The 19,953-nt window shown below is 45.8% G+C and overlaps 1 protein-coding gene across 2 annotated transcripts in view; it reads right to left on the bottom strand.

Annotated features, from left to right (window-relative positions):
- Positions 1-19,953, bottom strand: part of GABBR2 (gamma-aminobutyric acid type B receptor subunit 2) — a 347,953-nt gene that overhangs the window by 231,511 nt on the left and 96,489 nt on the right. For both annotated transcript variants that reach the window (XM_059925145.1, XM_059925146.1), the window contains exon 2: positions 5,442-5,579. In XM_059925145.1, the coding sequence (XP_059781128.1) occupies positions 5,442-5,579 (138 nt within the window). The remainder of the gene's footprint in view (positions 1-5,441; positions 5,580-19,953) is intronic.

The raw sequence follows: 19,953 nt of genomic DNA on the forward strand, positions 1-19,953 counted from the left end.
ACCTCCGGCAACAGGACCGCACTCCTTCACAGCCAGGCAGCCTGCTCCACGCCAGATGCCTCCAGCAGCAAAGGCTTGCTTGCAGGGAGTGGAGGACCCTGCTCCCCTCTAACTTCAGCCTTGCTCCTGCATCTCCCCACCTACAGCTCAGAGACCCAGCAAAATCTCTCAAAGAGCCATGCAGGTCTGGAGGCTAAGATTTCTCCCTCCTCCCCAGCGCCCTGCATGGTCTCCAGTCTGAACGTGCTCAGCTCCCCAACAGCCAGAACCTGGCCCTCCCCAGATGCCTCCCAGGCTGTGCCCTGGTGGGTCTCTCCCAGTGTGAGGCCCAGACCGGAGCCCCGAGCCTGGGCGGGGTCTGACCAGGAGGACAGGGACAGAGCCTGCACTGCATGCCCTGGACTCCATGAAGGCCCTCGCGTCTAGTTGGAGGAGCTGACGCTCCCAGTGACTCACATCACGACGTAAACAATATTAGCCTCTCGACACAGCAACCATGAATCAAGAAGCCCAGCAAAAAGCAAAAGTTAAATTTAACTGATTTTAGCACCCGGGTAAATTTTCACCCCTTTGTGGCGCAAATCCCTATTTTTGTAGTACCAGGAAACAGAAACAACTGATTACGCATTCCAGGCTGTCTCTGTCCAGAAAGCATTGTTCCCCCAAAAGGCAGTCAGTGCTCCTTTTCAATTACACAAATTACATGCATTTTCCCATTTGTGAAACTCTGTTTCGGAGCCCAGTTTTGAATAAGTTAAGGGATTGATCAAACCCCTTGGGCGACAGCAGACCCACTCACCCCAGTCCTCTACCATCTCTTCAAACAAGCTCAGCCTCCGGGAGGTGGGGAGCGGGTGGGAGGTCCCCAGAATCTGGTCCTGTGTTGGCAAATGGGGCTGTGTTGCCCCAAGAGTGGGGGGAGGGAGAAATCTTCCAGGGCTACTCTCCATCAGGACCCACATCTTTGTTCCTACATCCCCCTGCTTGACTTCTCAGGCTGGGAGAAGTCTGTTCTCCTTGGCTCACCCTGTGATTCAGGTCCCCAGAACTCTCCAAACTGCTGGGCACTGTCCAGTTCTTAGCCCCTCAGTGTCCCTCATCTGTGCACAGCCGGAGCCCTGGATCTGCCCAGGTGTCTGGTAGCAGATGCCTAGGGCAGTGGTGGACTGAGCACGAGAATCACCCCTAAGAGCCTGTCGACAACACACAGGGATTCTGCTGCGGTGGAGGCTGAGGATCTGCATTTTTCTCCCAAGTCCTCGGCCTCCCCATGGTCAAGTCCACATTGTGAGAAATTCTGCCATGGAGGGTTTCAGGCTCCCAGTCTATCCCCTGCACTTAGTTCAGTTTAGCACTCAGTGAGGACCTACTGGGGTACTAGGTCCTGTGCGAGGCGCTGGCAACTAGGAGGCGAAGAAAACGAGAGTCTCTGCCCCCAAGAAGCTTACAGTCTAGTAGGGAACACCCAGATATAGAATAAACTATTCTCCACAGAATGTAATTCATTTAATAACGGAACACCGTATGCAATATAGAAGTGATGTAGAACCACGCACGTTCCTCAATCTTCTTTTCACTATCACTCTCCTAAGAAACCTTTAAGCATTTTTTCCTAATCCCACCCCACTCATGAAATTGTAATACCACAGATATACTATATATCTGTTTATGCACCATATGTGTACCTGTGCATTATACATAAAAAGAGTGAGACTTTTTGCCCTCTTCCCACAAGAATGAATTTTCACCGCCTTGAGGGAGATGACCCCCCACTGAGAAGGCATTGTTTAGGAGGGAACAATTAATTCACTTAGGGATGGGAGGCACAGAAGGAAAGAGATCAGGAAAGGCATCACAGAGGAAGCAGTACCTATCCAGGGTTTTGAAGGATGAGCAGGAGTTCAGCAAAACAGAGAAGGGACTCAGCATCTAGCCTCCCTTGCTGGGCAACCTGAGCTCCTGCTTTCCTCCCAGAATTCCTCCTTCCTGTGGAAGCCAGCCTCCAAGATGGTCCCTAGTGATCTTCGCCTCCTGCTATAGCTTGTATAGTCCTCTCCCTCATAAATAAGAGCTAAATTTGTGATCAATAGAATATGGCAGAAATAATGATATGCAAATTCTGAAGCTAGATCCTAAAAACCTCTGCAGTCTCTACTTGGTCTCCTAGATGACTCGTTTTGGGGGAAGCCAGCTGCCATGCCATGAGGACCCTCTAGCAGCATTATGGAGAGGCCCCCACGGGGAAGCCCCAATTTGCCAGCCATGTGAGAGGACCATGCTGGGAGCAGACCCTCCAGCCCCAAGCAAGCCTTCAGATGATGCTGGCCCCCAGCCTCCACATCTGCCAGCTGGACCTCAAACATCTTGGAGCAGTTGCAAGCCATTCTGTGGGTCTGAATTCCTGACCCACAGAAGTAATGGAATAATAAATGATTATTGTTGTTTTAAGCCACTAGATTTTGAGGTGATTTGTTACACAGCAATAAATAATACACCCCACATCTCACAACCCAAGTTTCTGTCTTGTCAGCTCCTCTAGGCTGGAGGCCCTCTTTTGCATGCTGAGGCTGGGGAGCTCTAGCTGCCAAGCCAGGAGTTTGCAACACTGTGCTTGCTCCTGCAGCTCCTAGAGAATTCTGAGGGGCAGACAGTTCTAAGTGAGGCTCAGAGAAGGTCAGGAAGCTCCCTGGATTCCTCTGGGTGGGGATTTTACAGGGAACTTGGTCTCTCACGTCTGGGCAAAATATCCATCTGCAGACCCTTCCCTCCCTCCCTCCCTCCCTCTGACCATTCAACATCTAATAAGGTCTGTGAAGTGTTAGGCACCAGGAAAAACAGGAGTAACTCAGGACTTGTTTCTGTTCTCAAGGAATCCATAGCTCAACTAAATATATCCCCACATCTGCAAAGCCCTAAGAGGGGGAAAGGCAGACAGGCTTGGGGGGGTGGGCTGTGTACATGCTCTGCTAGAAGTAAACAGGGGGAAGTGAGAGAAAGAATTTCTAGAGGGCTACTTTAGATAGTGCAATAAGAAAAGGCTTCCTGGAAGAGGCAGCATTTAAGCTGGGTCTCTGAGAACGGGTAGGACTTGGCATACAGGTCATGGGGAGAAGGGGATGTTTCAAGTGGTAGGAACAGTGTTTCAGGAAAGACAAGGAATGCTAAGTAGTTGGGGTATTCAACTCGGGGAATAGCAGGAGATGGGGCAGGGGTGTCAACGACAATAAAACAAGAAACACTTAGTGCTTAGGACATGCCAGGGCACAGTTCTAATCCCTGTTTAATAATTTAGCCCACACAGCAGCCCTACGAGGTCAGTCCTCTTATTACCTTGCTTTTACAGATGGGAGGCTGAGGCTCAGAGAGGCAGCGCCTGGCCCTGACCAGCAGGAGTCTGGCGTGCTCCTCAGTACTCAGGAGAGAATGCTCAAGGGCAGAGAAGGTGCATGACTCCACCAAGGTCTCACGGCTGTTTGTGGGCACCGCAGGGTTGGAAGCCAGGCTCCCCCGGCACACTGAGCCGTGCTGGTTCCCAGCTACGTGGTTAGGTTTGCACCAAAGCACGCTGAGCTGCTTTTCTGGCCTCATCCACTGTTGCATCCGCCCACCCTCAGCATGGCCTGCTCCGGCCACAGAGAATGACTCACTGCTCTCCAAGCCCACACTCCTTCCCACCTCCCGCTTTTGCATGCCCAGTTTCCTCTGCCAGCAGCGCTCTCCTCCACATCTCCAGCTGTCCAACACCCTCTCCTCCTTCGCAGCCAGCTCCCCATCACCTCCCCTGAGAAGCCTTCCTCAACCCAGGGCTGAGTGGGTGGGTGGCTCTCCCCTGGGACCCCACTCTTCCCTTATCACAGCTCTGCTATGGCTGCCTCCCACCTCCCCTCTGGGGCACGAGCTTGGGGCTCTACCCCCAGCGCCCCACATACGCAGGGCTGGACTCAGAAAGTACGTCAGTCAATGTGAGCAGAATGAAACCAGATCCCCCTGTGGTCTGGCTCCTGCCCACCCCTTCATTCTCATTCTCACCACCCTGACTCCCCACTCACCATGCTCCAGCCCCACTGCCCTCTTTTCCGTTCCCTGAACAAGCCAAGTTTGTTCCCATCACAGGCTGTCTGCATTTGCTATTCCATCCTGACATGGAATATTCTTCATCCAACCAACTCCTTCTCACCCTTCAGGTCTGAGTTCAATTGTCACCTCCTCTAAGAGGCCTTTCCTGACTGCCTCGAGGCAGCCACTATTTATCCCATCACCCTGTTTACCTCTACCCTAGCCATTTCCTTACGCAATCTTATCTCAAGGGCCAAACTGCCTGAGTTTAAATCCTGGCTCTATTACCTATGAGCTGAGGGTCCTTGGGCAAGTTACTTAGCCTCTGTGTGCCTTGGTCTCCTTATCTATAAAATGGGATGACGATAATATCAACAGTTGTAAGGAGTACATGAGTTAATGAAAATACGTGCTCAGAACAGTATCTGGTATGTTGTAAGCCCGACATACATACTATACAAGTATTGCTCTTAGTATTATTACTTAATTGTTTATTTGCTTATTGCCTGCCTCCCTCCTAGAATGTAAGCTCTGAACAGGTAGGGACCATGTCTGTCCTGTTCAGCACTATATCCCCAGTGTCTACCCAAATTCCGGGCACACAGTAAGTTGCATTATATTTATTGGATGGATGAATGGATGATAGATGATGAATGGATGACGGATGGATGAATGGACAAGGGATGGATGGATGAAGCAAAGAAGTTAAACATGTTCCTGGGCCACAACTCATCGTGGGGTCTCATCTTTCTACACTTCTCTCTCACATTCTAAATAACAGCCAGCACTGGTGAGTTTCACCTATATCAGACCATACATTCACCGGTGGAACATTCGACAGCATATAACATTTGCCAGTGTAAAGAGTGAATAACAGCTAAGAGCCCCAGAAAAGGCTTACCCAAGGAGAAAGGCAGTCTTAGTGGACAAAATAATTTCAGTGAGGGTGGGAGGTTTGGATCATCTAGTTAAAGAAATAGTGAGAGCAGGTCTCTGAGGCCTGAAGGTCTAGGGTGTACTGGGGGAAAGGTCGGTTGTTTAGAGGGGCTGAGGCATGGAGTGAGTGGCAGGGATAGGAAATGAGACTGGACAGGAAGACTGGCTGGATGTTGACAGCCCTGAAAGTCGGGCTAGGGAGTCACTGAAATATTTCAAACACACAGTGATGGTGTCAGGGCTACCCTTTAGAACCCCACTGTGTCAGCCAGGACAGGCCAGAGGATCAGGCCAGGAGGTAGGGGCAGTGGGAGGCTGTGTAATTATTCAGGAAAGAGTATGGGAGGTCTGAACTGAGCAATTTAGGAACCACATTGGGCAAGGAACCATTTCTGAGAAAGACTGGTGGTCAAAGACAGTTCCCCACGTGAAGGCGGCCCGGACCTTACCTGTACCAGATTCCAGCCTTGGAGGGACTCCGCGATGATGGACGTGACAGATGGACAGACTCCTCCAAACACCATCAAGTGGTTCGGCCCGTATTTTATTGCGTCGTAGAAGGCTTTCAACCCTTTTGCATTATCACACTGGGAGCAACACAAAGAAAGAGAAGCCCAAATTAGAAACAGCTTTCCCCAGGGACAAGAGCCCAACAGTGGATTCACACACACAAAGCTTCCTCATGGGAAACCTGGGTTTCAGTTCTCTCACCGTGAGGCCTCTCTTTAAGCCAGTCCTGAGCCCATGCTGTGAGCTCAGTGAGGTGTGGTCTTGGTACCGCTCTTCCCAGCTCTCCTCCCTCTGACTGCCCTCCAAATCTAGGACTTTAGGCTCCCCAGCTATCTCCCTTCAGAGCACACTGAGGAATGGGCCCCCAAATTCCTCACCCTGGGCCTCTCCCATCATGGTCATCTATATTTTAAAAGAAGATAAATCCACACCCATTAGGATGGCTATTATCAAAAAAGCAGAAAACAACAAGTACTGGCAAGGGTGTGGAGAAAGTGGAATCTTTGTGCATTGCTGCTAGGGGTATAAAGCGGTGCAGCTGCAATAGAAAACAGTACTACAGTTCCTCAAAACAGAATTAAACAGAATTATTATATGATCCAGCATTCCGCTTCTGGGTATATACCCCCAAGAACTGAAAGCAGGGACTCAAAGAGATATTTGTACACCCATGTTCATAGCAGCATTATTCACAGTAGCCAAAAAGTGTAAACAACCCAAATATCCATCAAGAGATGAATGGTTGAACAAACTGTGGTTTATACATACAATGGAGTATTTTTCTACCTTAAAAAGGAAGGGAATTCTGACACATGCTATAACACGGATGAAACCTGAAGACATTATGCTAAGTGAAATAAGCCAGACACAAAAGGACAAATGTTGTATGATTCCACTTAGATGAGGTACCTAGAATAGTCAAATTCATAAAGACAGAAAGTAGGATAGTGGTTACCAGGGGCTGGAGGAGGGGGAAATGGGGAGTTAGTGTTTAATGGGTACAGTTTCAGCGATGGTAACATTCCGGAAATGGATGGAGGTGATGGTTGCACAACAGTGTGAAAGTACTTAATGTCACTGAACTGTACACCTAAAAATAAAGTGGCACATTTTATGTTATACACATTTTATCACAATAAAAAAGGAGGAGGAGGAGAAGGAGAATGAGGTGAATCTAAAGGGAAGAATCTGTTCAGCAGACACTTGCCAAGCACCACTCTGTGTTCAGCCCAGGGCTGGATGCTGAGGAAACAGAGAAACTGGACACAGCCCTGCCAAGGAGCTCGCACATGAGAGAGGAAAACAGATCCTGGTGACCCGCTGTGGAAATGAACAAGGACAAATGTCCGCAGATGTCGGGAGTCAGTTACGGCTCACCTCCCTCTTCTCCACTTCCATCACTCTCATCAAGCCGTGTGGCCGGCTCTCCCCTGGACAGAGCCATTGGCTGCGAACTGGGCGTCTTGCTCCTCCTGAGACCCAGTTAAGCCCGTTCATCACCTAGCAGTCTGAGGCCCCTTTGTAAAACATAAATTAGTCCCCTTTTTACTCTGCTGCTTTCTGTGCACTTAAAACCCAAACTCCTATCAGAATATAATTCTCAAAAGGTTAAAAACATAATTCTCATGAAAATCAATAGTGGGTACATGTCAACCTTTTATTTAACTAATAAAGGGCATCTGCAGGATGACCAAGTAGATTCAAAAGAAAATTTGGGAAACGGATTTTTACAGTGAATGCAAAATAAGAAATAAGATTGTTAAGTTAGATACAAAACTGGTTAGTGTCCTATAGGGCAATAAAACTATCACCGTTGGGGAAAGAAAAAGAAATCATTGAAAACCAGCACATCTTATCAATTTTAGAGAATTGTTAAGATGCCTTAAATTCCCCCAGTCAGATGACCCTAAGGAAGGGCTGTTAGAAAATGCTCTAAGTGTTAGGCTAACTGGTTATATAATAACTTTTATATTATTTACAAGTTTGGTATGATATTCTTCACCATCTTTATCATAACGGATGCAGGAAGCCAAAAGATCCAGCCCTGCCTCCCACTCTGACCTGATTTCCCTCCACTCTCTTCCTTGCTCACCAAGTACAGCCTTACCAGCCTCCATTTTGATCCCTGAAAGGAAAAGCAATTTCCTTCCTGCCTCTGGGCCTTCGCACTTGCTGTTTTCTTTGCTGGGAATAATATTCACTTGGTTCTCAGCATGGCTCACTCCTCATCATTCAAGTCTCAGCTTAGCCGTTACCTCCTTGGGGAATTCATCACTGTTGCCCTACCCAAAATGGCCCTCACCCCCACTCACTCTCTAAGATGCCACCCTAGTTAATGTCCTAATATAGCTCCTAAAATTATCCGAAATCATCTTGTCTATTTTTGTTTGTCTGCATATTGACTGTCCTTTAATTAAAATGTAAACCCCCTGAGGACAAGGCTTTTTGGTCATTGTTTCTACTGCTGTCTCCCCAGAGCTTATACAGGCGCCTCAGTAAGGATCTGCTGGATGCCTGAGGGGGCCCTCTGACCTCCCTGCATCTGTTTCTCCCCTCTCTTTCTACTTCCATGTGTCTCTCCTTATTTTTGTCTTATTTTGTCTCCCTGCCCCTTCCCCTCAAGTGACCATAATGTGGGACCAGAGTGGGTTAGCATTTGTTGTTGTCTCTTTGTCTACTTGAGAGACTCTGGACTGAGATCCACGGTGGGCGTCAAGAGGGATAGAAACATGAATCTGATCCAGTTCCTGGCCTCAGAGAGCTCATTGCCCAGTGAGATAGGGGCACGGGTGGCCCCAGCATGTGATGGACAGGGCTCAGTGCTGGGGCAGAGGCACCATGGGGAAGCACCAGGGAGGGCTCTGGGGGCAGGGGTACGTAAGACTGAGGATGAGGGCAAAGTGGCCTGGGCTAAGGCTAAGGAGCGTCCTGAACGCCAGTCTAGAGAGTTTGGATAGTACCCTGGAGAGATTCAGGAAATGATTCAATTTTAAATTTTTAATTTAATTTAAAAATTGGCCAGGTTAATTTTCTTGCCAAGAAAGACAGAAGGAGAGAAAGATGGAAAGGAAGGAAGAAAGAAGGAAGGAGGGAGGTCGGGGGGAAGAAAGATGAAATTCTTATTGCTTCTTGCGGCCCTCTATTAATTGTTCCTGTTTCTTGATTGAAAGCAACACTTCCCACCTTCGGTGGAGCACAAGTGGATATAACATAGTAGTTCATGTTTTAATTGTTTCTAACATGATTTACTGAATCATTTTCCATTTTAATACATTCCTGTAATGATTTTAGCTTGCTTTGTAATCTGTACTAATGACAATGATGATACAGTATCACAAGATTTATAATCAAAGTTGCATTAAAATAATATTAGCAACAATGAACTTATTAATACCTGTTTGCTCAGCAAACATTTCTCCAGTACCTAGTCTCTGTAAGACTCTTCATTAATAATGGTGCCCTGGCTTCTCACGAATATATACCTTCTGAATAAGTCAACTCAAAAATCTGAGTATATTTGACCACTGGTATTTGAGCTGCAAAAGTTTATCTGACTCAGTTTTCACCAAACCGTGTGGAAAGCAGAATTCTGGCTCCCATGACCCCCTTGGTCTTACTCTTATGCATATGTTATGTTACATGGCAAATGGGACTTTGCAGATGTAATTAAGGTTACCGATCAGCTGACCTTAAAGTGTTATCCAGGTGGCCCAATGTATTCACACAAGCCCTGAAAAGCAGAGAGTTTTTTTGGCTGACAGCAGCGGGGAAATCAGAGATTCAAAGCATGAGATGTATTTGATGTGCCATTGTTGGTTTGAAGCTGAAGGGGGACCTCAGTACTACAATCGCAAAAAACTGAATTCTGCCAACAACCTGAATAGTTGGGCCACCAGATGAGAACCCAGCCCAGCTGACTCCTTGATTTTGGCCTTCGAAAGCCCTGAGCAGAGGGCTCGGCAGAGTCATGCAGGTCTGGACTTCTGGCCCAGGAATGGTGAGACAGTGCACGGTTGTGGTTTAAGCCACTAAATTTGTGGTCATTCATTACAGCATCAATAGAAAACTAATGTGGTGAAGTAAAATGAGAAAAATTAGAATAATACAGTGAGATTTTCCTTAACGTTAAATGTATTCCATTTAGAGAACTATCCTTAATTTAAAGATAAGATCCTTCGTGGTTTGTACGGTGTTGAAACGTTTTTCTGTTATAAAATTGCAGATAGTAGCAGGATTTTGTTTTTAATACCCTAACGCAGCAAAATAAAATGTTTTCTACCCTATGTACATTTCTGTTCCATGCCCCCTGGAGCCCCGTCTCTTTAGCCTTTACTGGTGCGTAGGAGCCAAATGTGTGAGCATTGCTAACCCAGCCGGCCTGGCACCCTCATTTTCAGATGCAGACAGTGATGACTAGAGAGGTGAAGGGACTTATCCACTGTCCTTTCAGGATTAGGGGAGGGATTTCGGGATCCCCAGTTCAGAGCTTTCTCAACAGTCTAGAGAAATCAGCTCAATGGGCGAAGGGAAGGGAAAAGTCAGCAGCATTCTAGAAAGGACCATTCTCCCCCAGGGTAGTGCTGCAAGCCCAGGCCTCTTCCTGATCAGCACTCTTGACCTGAGGCAGGAGAAACAACCTACTGGGCACCAAGTAAGAAACAAAAAGAGAAAAGGGGAGAAAGACGGGAAGCAAGTCAGAAGGACGGAAGAAGGGTGCTTCCCCAGCTCCCCTAGAGAGCACGTTTGCAGTGAATAACAAAGTAAAAATCACATGGATGTACCTGTCCCATATGAGATGCTGTTGTCCCTCATCCTCATTTCTAATACTGTCTCTTCTTAGCTGACATGGTTAGTGTCCCCAATAGATAGGCTCTCCAGTTGACCTAAGCTGAATTTCTGTGGCTGGACCAGCATGGAGGTTTTTACACTCAGTCCAGCAGGGCCCTATGACCCAGCAAAGATGTTTGGGGTCCAGTGAGATGGGCTCTGGGTTCCTCACCTTCATTTCCACCTGCAGTTCTCCTTTACCTGTTCTATATACAGCTTCAAGGGGCCACATAATACTTAATTTGAAAAGAGGATTTCATGGATAGTCACAAAAAAAGGTTTGAAAACCACAAAGGAGATGACCCCAGAGGTCCTTGCCTGTGTATGACTTTTGTCTCTGGCCTAGGGAAGTGCAGGTGGGTGTCCCGCAGGCGAGGCTGGATGAGCCAGTCACGTGACCGCACACTACAAGCCACTCGCTGAAAGTTCATCCACTGCACATCAGTTTGCCTGATGATCAATTCAACAAACCATTGGGGAATTTCTCTAAGTTTGAGTTTCCCAAGGGATTCCTTGCAGACACTTCACATGGCAGTTTCACAAGGATTTGTTCTTGCGGCTCAAGTGAAAGTCAACTTCAACTGTATTTCACATTTCAGTCCTTCCTAAATGCTGAGCTTGGAGATGTTCCCCTAATGTTTGTTTATTACTTTCCTCTTCTTGTGGGCTCCGGACCTGCCCCTCCATGAGCCAGGGAAATGTTGAAGCTTTTCTAGTCCCCATTTAAGGTGTCTGTCAGATGGCTTTTAGTTAGCTGGTCACTGGGCCAAACCATCATTCTGAGAAATTATTTATGACATGTTGTCTTTGAGCGATTTGACTTTTTGATGAATTGCTCTCAGAGCCCGGATAAGCGGGTTCTTCTGTCCTGGAAGAAAGCTACAGGCTTTATCATGTTCCCCTACTTTCCCCACCTCCCCCACTAGGAACTCCCCACCCCCTTCTGGAGGGTACAGCCACACCTGACCAGCAGACAGGGAGCTAATTCCATCGTGGTTCACATTCTCCTGCAATAGTTCAAGGGTAAATGACCAGCTACAGCCTCTGATCTGCAGTCCTGCCACTTGGACATGGGCTGGCACACAGTAGGGCCTCACTAACTCTCGCCCTCCCCCTCCCTCTTCTCTCCAGGATTTTTCCCCCTTGCCTTTCATTGACCTCACATCTCCAGTAGCTCATGGTCACTTCCTCCAAACTCCCTTCCCCTGTTTCACTTCCAAAGGCTTCTTCTCCTTCCCTGTCAAGATGGACTTGTCACAAAGAAATCATAATGAACACATACAGGCTCTTAAAATTCAGCACCTATAAATGGGAACAGAGCCAAAAGCCATGAAAATCAATTTTTTAATGAAAAAGGAGAACTCTAGAATAAAATTCATTTTCATTTAAATCTCATTTTTAAAGAATTAAAATACTTTTTTGACTGAAAAATTTCAAAGAAAATATTGCTGAGAGTTAAAATGTAAAAATGCCAAGAAAATGTCAGAGTTAATAACGACCAATATGAAACTGGGAATTACTCTGCACAGAATCTCAGAATTGAAGGAGAATGTAAAAGCTAACATGTCCAGCTCATGCCCCAGATACAAAGTCCTCCTCTGTGCGTCCTGTTCCAGGAGTGGTCAGCATCTGCTTACATCCCTCCAGTGGCAGGGGTCTCACTCCCTCACCAGGGAGCTACTTTGCCATTGGTGCTTCTTAGAAAGTTCTTATGTTGGTCGTGAAATCACCCTGCTTTTGCATCCCCTGTTTCAACTTCTCATTCTAGAGCAAAGGTCAGCAAACTTTTCCCGTAAAGGGCCAGGCAATAAATATTTTAGGCTCTGTGGGCCATATTGCAACTTCTCAACCCTTTGGAGTACAAAAGCAGCCACAGACAATACATAAATGAATGAATATGGCTGCAATCCCATAAAATTTTATTTACAAAACAGGCAGTAGTTGGATTTGGACCACTGGCTGTAGTTCGCCCACCCCTGCTCTAGAACCTCACAGAACACGTACAGTCCTCCATCGCCAAGAGAGCCCTTCAGATACCTAAACTCAGCCAGCCTGCCTCCACAAGATGCTTTCAGGCCAAACGACCCTTAGCTCTTCTAATCATCCCTGTATGATATAGTTTCACACCCTTCTCGTACGTGGGCATCCTTGGGAGTGGCTTCAGAGGACAGATATTTCCTGGATGCACCCCAAATACCTCCATCTGTCCTGCACAGAAAAGTAACACAAGCCAATATGTGTTGTACACTCACTATGTGTCAAGCATGGTAATAAGAACTTCATACAAATTAAGTTCTTACACTTATAAGAATGAATAATTCTATTCATTCCTCACAGTGTTATGTAAGGTAGGTACTATTATTATTTCCATCTCACAGAAAGGGAAACTGAGGTTCAGAGAAGTTAAAAAACTTGCCCCAAGTCACATAAATGGTAAGGATTCCATCTCAGGCAGTGTCACTTCAGAGCACTGTTTTATTTTAAATAAGAATTTGTTATTATGAAATATTTTACTTATAGAATAGTATATATACATATACATATAACTTATATAAAGTATGAAAAACAGTAATGTGAACATACAGTATACCCAACACCCAGTTTATGCTGAAGCCCCTGTGTGCCCACCCTGCCCATATCCCTCCTTCACCAGGAAGATCCCCTAGTCTGAATTTTGTGCTTATCCTTCCTTTGTTTTTCTTTATTGTTTATCATATGTATGTTTCCTAAACACTGTATCATTTAATTTTACTTGTTTTGAATGTATATATAAGTAGAATCATGCCTGAAACTTGCTTTTATGGCTTCACATTATGTTTGTGAGATTTTTGTTGCTGAACAAAGCTATAGCTCATTCATTTTGATAGCTGTGTAGTATTCCATTGTGTGAACAGGCCATGGTTTATTTGTTAATTCCTCCTGATGGACACTTGGGTTGTTTCCAGTGTTTCGTTTAGTTGCTGCTGTAAGCAAGACAGCTGAATGTTTCTATACATGTCTCCTGGCACACATATGTAGAGCTTCTCTAGGGTATAAACCTAGAAATGGAATCACTGACTCACAGGATTTCCCACATTTTGTCTAAGTGGTTTTATCCGTTTACACTCCCACCAGCAGTGTTTAAGATATCTCATTACTCCACATCCTCATCAACTTTATTTTTTGCCAATCTTGTGGGTATTGGATATGTCATTTTAATTTGTATGTTCCTGATTATTAAAGAGGATAAGTCACTTTTTCACATGTTTGTATGTGTTTCTACTTCCTCTTTTGGACTGGTGACTTTGCCTACTTTTCTGTTGGACCGTTTGTCTTTTTCTTATTGATTTGTTCAGACCATCCCTAGCCACAATGCTAAAATGAATGAAATGATCACCTCTCGCATTCTGAGCATAGACTTCCATTAATGCAGCCTCAGACGACAGTCCTTCTATTTGGTCCCTACTTCATGCAGAGTTTGCTGTCAGTAAAAATTAGTAAATCAGCATGCGTAATCTTGGTAACAAAACACCTATGAACCTTTCTTGGAAAGAAAAAAAGAAAGGAAGGAAGGAAGGGAGGGAGGGAGGGAGGGAAGAGAGGGAAGGAGGGAGGGAGACTACTTGATGATAAAATCCAGCCAACCACAGATGAATCAAAGTATAGATCTCAGGAAAGGAGGGCTTGTGATAAAAAGGAATGATTGCAAGAGCTGGACCCATTTAACATGAAACAATCAGCAATGTAAAGATAATAATGTAACATAAAATTCAGAAGGCGGAGGAGGAAAAAGGAGTTGTGAGACTGCTAATTTCCTCTCCTTCCATACAAGGACTTTAATGGATACCATCTAAAGTGGAAAACTGGAGTTTAAAAGCCGGGACGCTAACCTCACTGCTCTTCGTAATCTTTTATTACCCTTAGATATTTTAAAACCAAATATTTTCTGTAGCGAAGGCAAAACTGTTTAATGTTAAGCAATTCCTTCTGCTTTACTCTTATTTTCTTGTTACATTCAGATAAATAAAATTTAACATTAATTTTAAATAGCATGTAATAATGACCTTTTTATAAAATTATTTCTGTCCACCTCTCTACTTATAACATCTGCATGGAGAGATGTCTGGAATGGGAGTCATCTCATGTTAAAGATCGTGAGATTTTGAGTGATTTTTTAAAAACTCTCTTCTCTGTACTTATTTGTTTTACTTGAATTTCCTAAAGCACATATTACTTTTATAAAGACAGAAACTCATTTTTAAACTGGTAGGCTTTTCACACTCAAGATGCTTTCTCACTCATTTAAGTTCATCTCTTTCTGTTCTTCTGTGATTGACTTTCTGAGCCAAAAGCACAGGATTTAACATTTATTATTGCTAAATCATGTTAAAAATTAGCCCAGCACCATGGCCAACTGAATTCAACAAGCTATATTGTTTTTTCATTGAAATTAATTCATTCAAACATTTTCTGAGCATCCACTAAGTGCTAAGAGAAACAAGTCCCTGTGACATATAATTCCTTCAACAGGGTAGTTACTGAAGAAATGTTTACTGACATATTTAATTTGGAAATAAGAATGGTAATAATAGCACAGCAATTCCTATATAACATTTATTTATGCCAGGCACTACTATAATTTTTTAGTATTTATTAACTCAATCCTCACAACAACACTATGAAGCATGTCCTATTATTAGCCAAATTTTAACAGATGAAGAAGCTGAGGGTCAGAGAGGTGAGTAATTTGTCCAAAGCTTTACACAGTGAGTAACAGGAAGACTTGGGATTCTGTTCTCCCTGGGCACACAGTGACACTCTAACTCCCCAGCCTTCCTTGCAACTAGGTGTGACCACTGAGTTTTGGGCAATGCAATGTGAGCAAAGGTGATGGGCACTATGCCCAGGACTGGCCTATAAAGCCTTCCCATGGGTTCTCCATGCTCTCTTCCCATCCACAGTGTCAGTGGGGAAGACTCCAAGGACCTAGAACCTTCCCCAACCCCAAATCCTCATGCCCGTCATGGAGGGGCACCGCGACTGCCAGAGAAACTGTCACAAGGAGGACAGCCTCCCAAGGTGACAGACTCCGGGAGCAATGCCTTCAGTATATGTCTCGCTCCTTGCAGGCAATCCCAACCCTTGACTGAGCACAGCAGCCAAACAGATGCTTACCATTTCTGGTCAGCACAAGACTCAGCTATGGGCAATCTTGAGCCCCTTTGGTCTGGCTGAGACTTCATCAGAGCTGCACCACTGCCCGAGTCTCTTCCTACTCACCTCTCCTTCCCTCCCCCTCTCCTTTCACAGGTGGCAGACCTGCCCACACTCTGAAGACTTGCCCTGCCTTTCTCTGCTCTCTCCCCTCTTTCTTTCGTGAGCATTGCTCCCAATGCACATCTAACTCTGGGCATCTGCTTCCCAGTGGACCCAACCAACACACCCTCTGACCTGCATTTGACTATGACATGAGCAAGAAATCATCTTAATACTTTGAACCACTGGAATATAAGGGTGTTTGTTACCATAATTAGACTGCATTGACCAGTAACATTCTTAACCACCTGCTATAAGAAGCCTGAAATACAAGAAAATCAACACACCTGGGAAACTATTACAGAAAGGTGAAAAGAGTTTGAAGACAGACAAAAAAGATTAGGGGAAAAGGTAGAAAGAAATTATGCTGTACATTTAAAATTTGTTCCCCTATCATTCAGGACACTGACGTCAAACCAAAATTCAAGGGACGTGACCAGATATAACTCAGATTTGCTGCACTGGGTGGTCTTCATCCCCTCTGTTCCCCTGCGCCCACAAAGGGCCTGGCTCCAAACGGGTGTTCAGTACATACTGGCTGGACGAAATTACTGCTGCATACAATCCCTGCTGGTGGATACAGCCTGAAATAAAAGTAACCGTAGCTGTAGCTCTGTCCCAAAGAGCTTATTAACTCCAGCCATCTTGAGTTTTTCACACTCCTTCCCCAGGCTGATGGACAGACCATCTGCTTCTATAAGTCTCCAGAGAGCCAGACTGTCCATCTTGGATGCTGAGAGAAACTGGCATTTCTGTATTCTCCCTGAAGCTGTCACTCTGAATTCTTGGCCGGCTGCAGACTGTGTTATTTGAGGATGATGGAGCCGTAGCACACATCTCTCCTCTGCACTGGGAAAGCCAATTACCCAATTTACAAAATGTTTTTCAAAGACTGGTAGATACAAACTCTGTTTCCTAATTACCTGTCAATAAGTTCCTCCTCATATGCAGGTGTGACATTTTTAAAAGTCAGGGTCACGAACACAAAACGTATGCGGGCTGCTTGTCAGGAGGGTTGGGGTGCTCCCTTCTGCAGGTTTGCACAAATATCACAAGTTGTCAGCCCTTCCCCTGGGGATGGGGGCCAGGTCACCTGCTAAGGAGGGACCTCACTCCAGCTATGTTCCACCAAGCCATCTCCATTCCTTTCCACCCCACATATGCCTCTGCAGCGTGCTCTTCCGAGGGGTGCACTGGTCCAACATTTGCTGAGGGCCTGGGCTAGATACAGGGTAAGACACGGACCCTGCCCTCAGGGGACTTATAATCTAGAGGAGGTACAGAAATAATTTCGTAAAATGTAGTATGAAGTTAATGGAGGTTTAGAACACTCGTTCGTTCAATTAATACTCATGGGATGATAATTTAGAGCCAGATCCTGTGGGAGGTGCTGGGGACATAGGAAAGGTTACATACAGTCTTGGCCATGAGGGAGCTCTCACTTCGGTGGGGAGAGAAGATTGAAACAAAAAGCCATAACACAAGGCAAGATAAAAGTGGGAACTCCGGTGGAGACACAAGTCATGCAAAAAGAAAGGAATGGTCGAATCTCACTGAGATATTCTGCCAAGACTTCTTGGAGGAGGTGGCATTCGAGCTGAGCTTTGGAAGATGAAGAAGAGAGTGAGGTGGCAGGAGGGCACCCCAGATGGAGATGCCAGCATAAGCAAAGCCTCGGAGGGGGAAAGTGCATACAGGAGAAGTGGAGTATCTGCTTCTGGGGCAGGAGCACAGGGTGGAGAAGGGAGGTGGCAGGAGACGGATGGGTGGGGTCAGACTGGCTGGTCCGTGGGGAACCGTGAACATCAGGCAGGGTGCGGTTTCTTTTCTCTAGGCAGCAGGAGTCACTGAAGAACTTTAATCAGGGGAGTGCCAGGATGGAGGCTGTGCTGTACGCAGATGCCTCTGGCAGCTGGTGTAGAGGAGGAAGGCCTGATGGGGAAGAAGGCGACCAGCTGGGAAGTGGGAGCAATGGTTCAGGTGTAAGGCTTGATGGGCAACCCGGCCCAGCACTCCAGGAAGGATGTATGTGCACAGTGGAGCTCACCTCTCAGAGGTCCATTAACTAAGGGACTCGGAGGCTTGGGTTTGACCAGCACGTGATGTCAATGGGACTCAGTCAGATGGGTCACCTCAATAGTCTCCTTAATGGGAGGCTCAGTGATGGGGAAGACCAGTGAGGAAAGATATCAAAGAGAATAAAGCCAGCTATGTCAGGCACAGCATATGGGCCTGGATGAGGGCCCCAGGCCCCTGTGACCTCCTCTTCACTTGGGCTTCACTTATAAAACAAGAAGGTTGAGTTAGTGGGTTCATCAGTCATGAGAGGCTAGGCTCTCCTGTAGCAACAAACACCCCCAAATCTCAATGGAGCACCCCAGAAAAAGTTGATTTCTCTCTCAGCAAGGGGGGGTCTTGACACATCCTAGTCACTCAGGGGCCCAAGCTGACGGAAAAACCACCATCTTGAATGCTGCCGCTTTGCCAAGAGAGAAGGAAAAAGAAGCTCTGGAGAGTGTCAACCAGCAATTAAATGGAACTCACTGGCCAGAATTGGCACCATCCAACTACCAGGGACACAAGGCACAACTTGGCCAGCAGAAGAGGGGAACTAGGTGTCTGGGAACTACAAATGTCTGCCACAGTTGATCTCTCAGACCCCTTCCAGCCCTGTCTGCATTTTGGTTTGTGCGCCAGATTTTGGTTCAATGTATCAAACTAACATTTCTTTAATACTGACCTATGTGTTTGTTGGGCACTATGCTAGATTCTTTACATGCATTATCTCATTTGCTATTCATAATGTATCTCATTTAATATTCACAATGCCTCTATGAGATGGATACCATTACAGACATACCTTGTTTTATTGAGCTTTGATTTATTACGCTTCGCAGATGTTACATTTTTACAAATTGAAGGCTGGTGGCAACCCTGTGTTGAGAAAGTCTATCAGCACCATTTTTCCAACAGCATTTGCTCACTTCATGTATCTGTGTCATATTTTGATAATTCTTACGATTATTTCAAACCCTCTACCAGCAAAAAGATTTGACTCACTGAAAGTTCAGATGATGGTTAGCATTTTTTAGCAATAAAGTATATTTAAATTAAGGTATGTACATTGTTTTTTTAGACATAATGCTATTGCACACTTAATGGACTCCAGTACAGTGTAAACATGACTTTTATACACACTGGGAAACAAAAAAATTCGTGTGACTTGCCTTATTGTGACGTTCACTTTACTGTGGTGGTCTTGAACCAAACCTGCAATATCTCCAAGGTTTGCCTGCATTATCCCTCAATTAACAGAGGAGAAAATAGAGGTTCAGGGATTTTAACTGACAAGCTCAAGGTCACACTACTAGTAAATCATGAAACCAGGACTCAAATCCAGAGCATCACACTCCAAACCCTAACTCTTGTCTCTTACAATCAGAGCTGTCCAGAGATGGAGTAAAATGTCTTGTAAAGCAGTGGGCTGCCTGTCACTGAGGGCATTCTGGCAGAAGCGTGGAGACTGTTGTAGAAAGGATTATTTCACCAAGTAAAGGAATAGACTCTAATCCTGAATTTCCATGAGGAGAGGCAAGGAAACAGGAAAAGTAGGGGTAAGTCTTGGGAACAGCAAATGGCATTCTGAGTTGGAGCACTCTGTAGATGAAAGAAGAAATGAGAGGTGGGATTGGAAAGGGAGATTGGGGTAGCCTTGGTGGGCCCTGAGCACCAGTATAACGGGTCATACCCTATTCCGGGGGCCCTGGGGAGTTTTTGTTTGGTTTGGTTATTATTTTTAATCATTTTAACCATTTTCAAGTGTACAATCCAGTGGCATAAGGTGCACTCACTATGCTGTATAACCATAACCACTATCTATTTCCTGAACTTTTTCATCATCCCAAACAGAAAAACTGTACTTATTAAACCCTGGGAAGTTCTTAAAAGGGCTTAAACCTCAAAATGACATCTTCAGAGCTGAGATGGTGATGAAACCCTCAGGCTGAGATGGGCAACCCTGGCTGCCACTTGAAGGACGTTTTTAGAGGAAAGAGAGGCTGGACAAGGGGATGGGTAATGAGACCAGCGCAGGGACCCAGGCAGGAGATGGCAGGAGCCAAAGACAGGGCAGCAAGACTGGCAGAGGGAGGTGGTCAGATTTGGAACTAGAGGAAGGGAAACCACAGAGGGAGAGGGGAGTCCTAGCTTCCTCCATGGGCCCTGTGAGTCCTGGGCCACCAAAAACTGAGATGGAGGAGCCAGGAGGGGACCTGGGGCCCTGAAGACGCCAGAGTCGCTGGACTGGACACAGGTGAGGCACTGGCCAGC

Source organism: Balaenoptera ricei, chromosome 6 (genome assembly GCF_028023285.1).
Source record: "Balaenoptera ricei isolate mBalRic1 chromosome 6, mBalRic1.hap2, whole genome shotgun sequence".
Lineage (NCBI taxonomy): Eukaryota > Metazoa > Chordata > Mammalia > Artiodactyla > Balaenopteridae > Balaenoptera > Balaenoptera ricei.